At 44.1% G+C, this 10434-nt stretch overlaps 1 protein-coding gene across 3 annotated transcripts in view; it reads left to right on the top strand.

Annotated features, from left to right (window-relative positions):
* The first annotated feature begins 5569 nt into the window (after positions 1-5569).
* LOC144717930 (regulator of telomere elongation helicase 1-like) overlaps positions 5570-10434 on the top strand; it is a 62901-nt gene continuing 58036 nt past the window's right edge. For all 3 annotated transcript variants that reach the window (XR_013585162.1, XM_078593739.1, XM_078593740.1), the window contains exons 1-5: positions 5570-5778; positions 6992-7117; positions 7494-7665; positions 8657-8750; positions 9827-9908. Coding sequence is in view for 2 of the 3 variants with exons in the window: in XM_078593739.1 (XP_078449865.1) it covers positions 7016-7117; positions 7494-7665; positions 8657-8750; positions 9827-9908 (450 nt within the window). In the remaining variant the exon portion in view is untranslated. The remainder of the gene's footprint in view (positions 5779-6991; positions 7118-7493; positions 7666-8656; positions 8751-9826; positions 9909-10434) is intronic.

Below are 10434 nucleotides of genomic sequence, written 5' to 3'. Positions count from 1 at the left end.
AGTGAGGGAGGGCGCACCTTATAGTTGTAATGATGGGAGGGAATGGAGTGAATATTAAGGAGCGCACGCCCCGCAGGCAATATTCCACCAATTCCATTGCGCTACGTGCGCTTCACCCGCCCTGATAGATTTATTTTTTCCACTGTAAAATATGGGCGGAAAATGTATACCAACCATGGGTTGCACTGTCGAATGGTGTGTATTAATGAAGATACCCCCCCCCCCCCCCATACGTCTGTCGGATTTAGAAACATTCCGATGATCACTTTAGGATGAATAAAATACACAAGGCACCGGCTTGTGAGCAAAGCCTTGTGATATCATTTTCATCGTGTATTTTTTTATTCACATTACCAGCATTGTCACAGTTAGAGCCATTTACAATACATACAAACAATTATTACGGGCGTATAAATCACACGTATAGACAACATGAACGTGTATATCATACGCAGGGGCGTTGGCGTGTGTGTGATATCAGGACACTTTTAGTGGCAGTCGCCAAGAACTCGGATTGAGTGGTGCAATACAATCCAGCACCGTGTGGGTTGAATAGGAAGCGCTGTCCTTGGTGCTGATCTTGTGCCACGCCCTCTTAACAGAGCACTGCAGCAGCAGCGCTTGGCAGACCCTTTCATTACAAAAAGACAACGATCCCCCGAATAGCCTTTACAGACTGTTGGGGCATCTACATGGGGGTGGTGCGGCCAACACCACGCCCGGCTGCCTTTGTCTCCCCAGTGGCGATGCTTTTATTGCACTTGGTGTTGTACTCATTTGAGGCTCGGTTGACCTACAGGAGGCCCAGAACATGTTAAGATAATAATCGTCACTGGTGTTGGTGGCCGTGAGCGGGAATCAAACTCGGGTCGTCGGGTTCGTAGCGCAGTGCGCTAACCACTTAACCGCACCCCGCGCAACACACACACTCACGCCCGTTATCGTTCGATCAGCGTTCATCGTATTCCTGTTTGAATGTTTAATTGAGCGTCCACGCGTCTCGCGATGCAGCTGTATATATGCGTTATATGAATCAGAAGTGTATTGCTGTATGTGTATAGTACTATGTGTTTGGCAAGTATTGTATCTAGTACTTTGCCCATGATGTGCATTTTGTAAGGGTAGTGTGGTTTTCTAATACAATCGATCAAACCTTACTGCAGTAAACAAAACAAATTAATTAAACGTGATTATAATTCTTATTTTCATAAACAATTGATTATGTAGAATGCTGCAAAATGGGCCCTGTAAACACACATTCTACCGCATGAGATTCTTAGTATTCATGGTGTCGAGTATTTGGAAAACAAAGTTTGTCCCACGCGTTTAACACTGTGCCTTGAAGCAATGCTCGTCAGAAACCATTAACACAGAGCAGCCAAGAGCCAGTACAGAGCCCAGATAACCTCCCTCTCCCCCTCCTCTCCCCTCTCGCCACGCACACTGCGACAGTGTGGGCGGCGCAGTGGGTGGTGGCGTATATTTGAACCGGTCCGGGGCGTCCCCTAGGTTAACTCTGCCTAAAATGAGTACCTGGTGCGGTGTGTAAACTTCGGCAATAGGCAGACAGCGGCGGCCGGGTGTGGTTTTGGTCACCCACCCCCTCGTGTGCCGTGGCGGCCTTCATGGGTTCTAGTCGCTGACAGCACTTGCCCTAACAATTTGTTTAAGGCTATACGGGGGATCTTTGTATTTGGTGTGAACAGCAGAGCCCACCCCCCCATCATTCAAATGTCCTGCAAGGGACACAGTATACCTATCTCCATATGCCATTAGTCTATTACGAATACCTCTGCTAACATAATTCTGATGATCATGCATAAGCGCAGGAATATTTAGTATTGTATTTTCATAATGTGATATGAAGGCCCATTGAGTCAGTGCTGCACTGTAATCAATTTAAAATAAACATGTAAGAGTCCAACTACAATGAATCTTCGTTTTGCAATACGCAGTATTCAACGAGATAAGGATATCTCTTTATGCAATATTCACCACTGAATTGTGTTATAAATACAGTCCATGTTATCGTAATATATTTAAGATATTAGATTTTTTTAAATATACAATACTGTGTATACGCATAAACTATTGTCTTAATACGATTGACTGGAAAAGAATCTAACTAAATCTGAAAAAATATGCAAATAAACATGCTTGGAATTAGACTGAGAGACAGGAATAGTAACACGTTAATTAGAATACATTTCCAAATAAGACACAATATACCAACAGTAGCCAAATGAGAGATAGTGGCCAAGAAAATGACGAAAGAGATGGACTGATCCATGGATTTGCAGGCGAGATGAATTGTGGCATCACAAGACCGTGAAGATGGTGGACGCTGTGGAACATCTTCAACCAACAGTGGAGAGATAATGTCTCATGCCTATGAAGACACAGACACTAATCCAAGTGTTGAAGATAAGCCGGGTTACGACAATGCACAATAAACAAAAAAGAGAAGCAAAAGCGTTATTTATGGCAAGGCCGCTTAGACGACAATCGAAATAATCCTACATCATTGGACCTCCTTTGCCAGTATCAAAATATAATACTAGGGTTTTCATCGTGTTTTTTGTTTGCATTTGACTGCAGGTATTGTGGTTAATGCAGACACGAATCCTTGTAAAAAGATTTCAGTTTTATTGCCAGAAAAAATAGTGAAAACCCTAGTATTACGAAATAATCCTTTTAGGCAGCTGTAGATTTGTTTTCGATGCATGGAAGTCGCCAGTGGTTATGCCATAGAAACACTTCCCCCACCATAGTAATGTGGAATATTTATGGCTATCTCATTGATACTGTATATCCAGAGAAGGTGAAAAACCCACCCCAGGCTCATTTGAGTAGGGAGAGATTTTCGGATAAAATTTACGTGTACACAATTATCCCTTTGCTGTTGGTAATATGCAGGCGTCTCCATTACTCACAGGCTGGCAGATCGCCAAGTCATTATCATTATCATCACAATCCATGGGCAGATAGCCCGTAGGTGTCCACTGCACGTCTCGCCATTCGTTTCCACTTTCCTCTCTGCCTTGTGCTAATTGTGCTCAAGTAATGCGCACATCTTTGCTTCAAGACATTCTCGATTAGGTCTTCCTCTCTCGTACGTCGCCAAGTAGGCGACGCATTTTGACACCCTGATGTAGTCTAGTGGACAGTCTGGCCCTTGTCATAGGAATGTGGAAGTTCACCACTGGCTAGAGCCTTCAGTAAGAGATGTGTACCTGGTCAACAATAGTCACAACTTCAGACACAAGGCACTTTAAATGAACAATTCTAAATATCGAGCACCACCAGTTGCTGAGATATGCAGACAGTGAAAATATCTGTAAAAGTTCCACGATGTGGTGTCGTTATACCCTTTGTTCTGTCTGGCTTCCATGCCTGTCAACCCCTTATCATTGACTGCCTTATTACAAACCAATTCAGACCGTATTGGTCACCCCGTGCCCTTATAAATATCAACGTTCATCCTACAAGTCCCACCACAAGGGAGCAACACAGACACATTTGTGTTGCCCGTATTGAAACAGCTGTATGCCGTATGGACTTCAAAATGCAATTTCCCTGTACAAGAATACGAATAACCCGTATGGGTTGACACGGTATGCGCATCTGTATTAACATTTGCCTGGTTTGCACTCGTTAGCACTTTGTCTATACTGTGACCAAATTGGAATAACATGCGCTAAGGACAACATGGAACAAAACACACATTTTAATAAAATGACACGGAAATTAAATAGAATAAAATACCCATGAAATAAATGTTTTTTTTATCTGTTACCCTCCTTGTTCTATTCATCTCGATTATTCACGGATATCGATTATTCCATTTAAAAAGTTTATCCTTTCGCATTCGTATGTTTTTTTGTTCAGTGGTGTAAATCTAGTATGAATAGATTGCTGAACAGTTATTCAAGTGTAGTTAATCAACAACCCTTCTAATAATCAATTTACAATCTATAAGGCTTAGAATGCACGCGTTGACATAAGAAACAAGTTTTTACAAGAACGATCACCGTCCAATACAGACGGTATTGGCGTTAGTTACATGCTATTAATTGCAGGGTGGGATTGTGCAAACTAACAAGACCAAAAAGAAAACAGATTTTCGCTGAACACAAGCCATAATTGAGAAATATAACGAAAATTATTACGTATTATTTTTGCCATGCAGTCAATTTACCAATACTCAGAAAAAACATATCGCAGAGTTGAGAATAGCTATTTATTATATTCATATTAAAAAATAAACCAGCTGTGGTTTTCACACCTGATGATTGCTTGTGTTGCAATCGAAACATCGTGAGAATTGTATTGTTGTATTTTTATTATTTAATTATTTCTACGTGACTTTACTGAAAGAATTAAGAATATTAATCCCTGCAGTCACGAAAGCTTTCAATTGAAAAGCTATTTATGACTTTAATTATTGACTTTGTTATTGAATATTTTGTCAAGAAATGTAGCATTTTATTCAATTAAAGTGAGCAAAACCACAATACATTTATCGTGGACCTTTTATCGTACGATATATCGCGATATCGCGAGAACTCGAGTTTCCATTGTCTGTTCTCACCGGCGGTCTCATTTGCACTCTCTCCATTAATTATTCATGTATCATATTCTTTGTTTTTTCGGTAAAGTCACGTAGGTAAAAAATAAAATAAATTAAATCACGACGTTTCGGAGGCAACACAGGCTTCCGTCTTCAGGTGGCACCATCACAGTAATTTTGCTAATTTATTTTATTTTTTACCTACGTGACTTTACCGAAAAAAACAAAGAGTATGGACCCTTGCAGTCACGAAAACTTCAAATCTAGAAATATTCATGCATCGTCTGTCTAATCTATTACGTTCGTTCCGGCAAAAATAACCAAAATGTAAAATGTTCACGGACATAAAACAACCCAACGGAATCGCTACACGCTAAAAAAACAAGACAAAATCATTCATCCGCACGTGCTAAACTGCAGTACTCAAAGAAACCTAAGGATCGCGGGTCACGTGACGGCCTCGCGTGCAATTCAAATCTCCCGCCACTCTCCCGAAGCCGCCCTTTGATTGGTTCTCCCGTTCTTGACGTCACACCCCCTCCCCCACCACCACTACCTCCCCCCCTCCCACCTCACCCACCCCTCCCACCCCACCACCACCCCTCCTCCTCCCACCACCCTTCCTAAAAAAGACAAAGATCCCCCGTGTAGCCTTATCAAACTGTCGGGACAAGTGCTGTTAGCGAGCAGCACCTATGAAGGCCGGCAACGACACACGATGGGATGGCTGGCCAACACCACGCCCGACCGCCTTTGTCTCCCCAGTGTCGATGTATACTACACACCGCACCAGGTACTCATTTGAGGCTGAGTCGTCCTAGGGGATGCCCATGACCGGTTCAGATATAATCGTCACTCGGTGTTGGCCGTGAGCGGGAATCGAACCCGGGTCGCCGGATTCGTAGCGCTAACCGCTGTACCACCGCTCCCCCCCCCTCACCCCCCCCCCCTCTCCACAACAGCTGATCGAGGCCTCCCGGCGTGCATCGCGCGTCCGCGTTGGCGGGCTTCGCGGTTCGGATCCGCCGGTGCATCGCGGCGTGTGGAGGCGCTTGGAGGCTGCTGCTCAACTTAAAGGAAGCGGCTACTCCATTCTATTTATTGCATTAAATTATCAGTAATTAATCAAAGCGCCACCCCCCCCCCCCGGTTCCCCCCGTGCCTCCTGGCGAGGTGCTCCCCTCTGGTCTAAAGCCGCGTTGCTTCGGGTGAGTGCTGCGGCGTTTGCTGGAGCAGCCACGGGTTCTTCGTTAAGGCCTTCTTCGCTGCGAGGTTCATCCAAATCGTTCAACTAATTCCCTTCGTTCGGCTCATTAATACACTTACCAGTTCGCCCACGGCGGAATGCGCCAGATTTAGTCCGATATAAGAAGCTAAAACAGTGTTCAACCTGAATACGGTTTTGCTTTAATGGTCTACCACCGTGCATAATGTGTTTTATATATATAGGCAGCAGGAGGCTAATTGTTGACAGAAGGCAGTGAGTAAACTACATTGTATCGTACTAATGCTTCCATTCGCCGGCCCGCATTGACCAGCATGGTGAAGTATGGTCACACAATACACATGACCCGCACAGGTATTGGAGTGCCTCATCAAGCAGCAGATTTGCAAAAGGGACTGTCAGTCAATGTGCACGTACTTATTTGTCATTCATTTAAAATGTCATTCAATTATTTCACTCGTTTACCCATTTGTCGTTCACATTATTTTTGTATTCACGCGCATTCGTGATTCAATCACTCATTCAACATTCGCTTTCATAACTCATCGACTTCTAATAAATTAATTATTCAGTCACTCAATCGTTGTGTAATGCAGTGGCACTTTAGACACGGGCTTACCGCGCCACGGACGATGCACAGCCGTCTTTGACACGAGTGCTGTGTGCTGCGATATAAGTGACGTTCAAGTTCCTGTTGACATTGTCAAACTCGGAGCGTTTCTGATAACGGAGTCTTCGGTGGTGATGCTGCTTATTGGCATTGCTGGGCCATTTGGGGAAATACCGCATTCGTATGGTGGGAAGGAGTCCCATCCCAAATGCAACCAGTGATGTTGGCTTCCCACAAAGTGGTAATCGAATTGTGGAAGGGTAACCAGGACTGCTTACATCCAATACAATTTGGATTTTATATAGCATCTAAATGAAGCCACAAATCAAGACAATACCATCGTGGTTTTATTTTATATCAAGAGTCCATGGCAGAGAAAAAAATGCAGGGTCAGGGTGTCACAATCGCTCCAACACTTAATGATCGTGTGTGTGTGACTTCGTAGCGAGGATATGTCAAATGCAACACAGTTTGGATCTCCGTGGCTCTTAAAAATTAAACATGCAGGGTCCTTGTAAACTGTCCTGTGCATGATTTCAGAGCTGACAAGCTTGTTTTCACCTGTGCTTCCTGCCTTCACTGACAGGCGAGCTGTGAACAGTGAAAGGTTATGCCGGTGCTAACCATAGGAGGGATTCCTGTGAGCTTCCCCTTTACGCCCTACAAATGCCAGGAGGACTACATGGCCCAAGTGATCGAGTGCCTGAACCTGGTATTGTACTTTCAATATTTGAATTCGTTAATGTGCTATCAACTTTTGATTATCCAGGGTAATGGAGGGGAGGCATATGGATAAAATAAAAATGAATAGTTTACAAATTGAAAATTTGTCTTGATATGAAAATTAGGTTATAATATTTCACGCTTTATAATGTACCCGTGCAGAATAGGGTTCAATATATAACTTGTGTTTCTTTTACTTGACAACATGTTTTCCGTCAGGTGCGCACGACGAGTTGTTAATAGTGTCGAATTAAAGACATACCTGTGCAAGCCATGCACCAATTTTTTAGGATTGCCGGTTTCCAGATGAAACTTGCTTTTAGAGCTCAGGGTGATGTGGTTGTGTGTGTGTGTGGCTTGCGAAGGGAAAGAATGGCATATTGGAGAGTCCAACGGGCACAGGCAAGACGCTGTGCCTTCTCTGTGCAACGCTGGCTTGGAGGGAGCACCAAGTGGGCCAGCATGTGCGGCAACGGGAACAGCAGAACAGCTGGGGAGACGATGGACGTGAAGCCGAAGCCACAATCACCTACCCTGGTGCGGTAACATTTCATCTTAGATGTGTCCCCTGCCACACGTTTTTTTTCAATTGCAGCCAACGTGTACGATACATTATCCATGCGTAGGCTGATGGTTTGGACAGTCGCCCTTCTTCAGGGTGATAGAACGTCTCCACCCAATCAGGTAATCTGTTGCCCAATGCATTCTGGGGGTGAACCTCAGCTCAGATGAAGTCAGTGACATGGGGTCACTGAGGGCATTATTATTATTCACGTGCTCTTCGTCATTCTGTCATTGGTACCTCCAGTGAAGTAAAGCTGTTTCATTAACGTTAGCCTTTTGTATATAATCTTGTCTGTTGTAAAGTGTGTGATGAATGATTGTGCCCTGGTGTCAACAGTTATTTTTAAAATTTTCCTTCAGAAATACTGATGTTTTGAAATGTTGAAACTATTTTCGTGCATTTGTTGCTGCATGTACATTATTCTATAAAAGTGACAACGGTTGTACTCTTCCATACAACTCTAATGCCTGTTCAGCATTGCCTCTTACCTTGATGTAATAGAAATAATACCACATGTATCAAGAAAAACCCAACTGAACCTTGAGACTTTTTCCAGAGTGTTCTGCATTTAGATATTTGGCCACTTCCTTATAAAGACATTTGGCATTTTGGAAGATAACCACGGTACCCAGAGAAAAGGATACGACACCAACGGTCTCCGCACAGACGTGTTCTCAAATTCTCTTTCTGTACTGCTATCTCCTGGTCACCTCGCAACCAAGTGCATTTTGGGGTTTCACATACTGTGTGTCTACTTTATCTATCTTCCAACCCTTGCCTTTGAATGATGGATATCGTTTGACTACTCGGTGTGTGTGGTAACATCCCCAAACCGACTTCAGTATAAATTACAGAGCTTAACCAACATTCAAAGCTGCTTTGGTCACTCGGTGGATATATCAATGCGTTATTTGTATTACTGTTCAAGCGTTTTCGATTGATTGGCGACTTTGCCTGTTACAGGTGGCGTCGGCAACATTCCCAAGATCATCTATTCCTCCCGGACTCACTCCCAGCTATCACAGGCTATGAACGAATTGAAAAATGCATCCTACAAGTATGATTGCCTACACAAGCATACTGGACACATTGTAGCAAAAACATCGTTGTATTAATCATCATCAGCCATTATCTGCCCACTGCAGAACGGAGGCCTCCAAAAATCATCGCCTTGCGCCTCGCAAAAATGTGATCCAATTGCTCTATCTCTGACCTGGATGTCCTGCTGGGCATATTCTATACTTTGACTACCACTTTGTCGTCAGTCTTAACCATTAGCCATCCCTTTTCGTGATGTAACTTTCTCGAGCCCACACGCTGATGCACACATTCTCACAGACAATGCAAACATGTGTGCATAAAACAATCAATGTATTGCACTTAAAGAAGGCTGGTACATATTAGGTGGTAAGTATATGGCTTTCCATTGCTTTGAATGCAAGAAACTAAATTTAACTCAACCATTTCACATTGAGTATTGTGTGTCTTTGCATGTGTGTGTATGTATGAACACAACGGGGAGCGGTAGCGCAACGGTTAGCGCGCTGTGCTACGAACCCGGTGACCCGGGTTCGATTCACGCTCACGGCCAACACCATTGACGCGTATCTGAACCAGTCCTGGGCCTCCCCTAAATCGACTCACCCTTAAATGAGTACCCGGTGCAATATGACAACATCGCCGCTGGGGAGACAAAGGCGGCCTCGGGCGTGGTGCTGGCCACCCACCAACCCCCTCTTTTGCCGTTCCGACGTTTGTAGGTGCTCGCAAACAGCACTTACCCAAACAGTCCGTTAGGCTATACGGGGAATATTTGTCTTTGTATGCATGCATGTGGGGAATGGTGACACATTGGTCAGTGCACATCGATACAGACCTCGACCTTGAGTTAAATTCATGACTGCAGGGAACATCAGTGGCACACGGCATTTGAACATGCCCTATTCATCCCTGACTTCGCCTAAAAATGAGTAAAATGAGTGTGGTGGGTGAGACGAATGTGGCCGGGCGTGATTCTGGCTACATCTCACCTGCTTGTGTGCCATGATGGCTTCAATAGGCGATCGCTAAGAGCTCCAACAGTATGTATGGCTTTACAGGACATCTTATTGTTTGCGCGTGTGCTTGCCACAGGCCACGTGTGTGCGTGTTGGGATCCAGGGAACAGCTGTGCATTCACCCGGACGTCGTAAAGCAGGAGAGCAATCATGCGAAGGTATGGAACAACCACTTGGCATCGTTCACTGGCGCCAGGGCTATGATAAAGACTGCCTGCCAAATTTACATCGCATGGAGGAATAGGAACATTTTACAGTATCACCTTGGGTTGTGACATTCAATAAAGAGTTTTGGGAGATGCGTAGTGAATTTCAGAGGTGTTTCCAGGAAATGAGCAACAGGGAAGCAGTTCGTTAAATGTTGTTTGAAGTTCTTTACATTCGTACTGTCGAGTAATATTGAGTGTCCGCATGAGCATCGGGTATCCGCAGCATTTGTTGTGATGTTCTAATGCAGTTCATGATCATCCACTGTTGTCGACCGAGTGTGAAACCAGTAGGGTCCGACCAGAGGGTTACCTATCCCTACTTTTAAACTCCTTTACGGATGTATGTTGAACTTGTTTTGCACCGTATGTAGCCACCCGTGCTAATCGGAGCTGCGGGGAAGGACAACAAATTAAACACAAAAAGCAGTTCTAAAGAAATTAGTTTTCAAATTGAGTATATCATTGTTACAAGAAC

This window comes from Lampetra planeri, chromosome 4 (genome assembly GCF_965212315.1).
Source record: "Lampetra planeri chromosome 4, kcLamPlan1.2.h2, whole genome shotgun sequence".
Classification (NCBI taxonomy): domain Eukaryota; kingdom Metazoa; phylum Chordata; class Hyperoartia; order Petromyzontiformes; family Petromyzontidae; genus Lampetra; species Lampetra planeri.
Note: the sequence above shows the minus strand (reverse complement) of the source record. Positions and strands in the feature narration are given on the sequence as shown.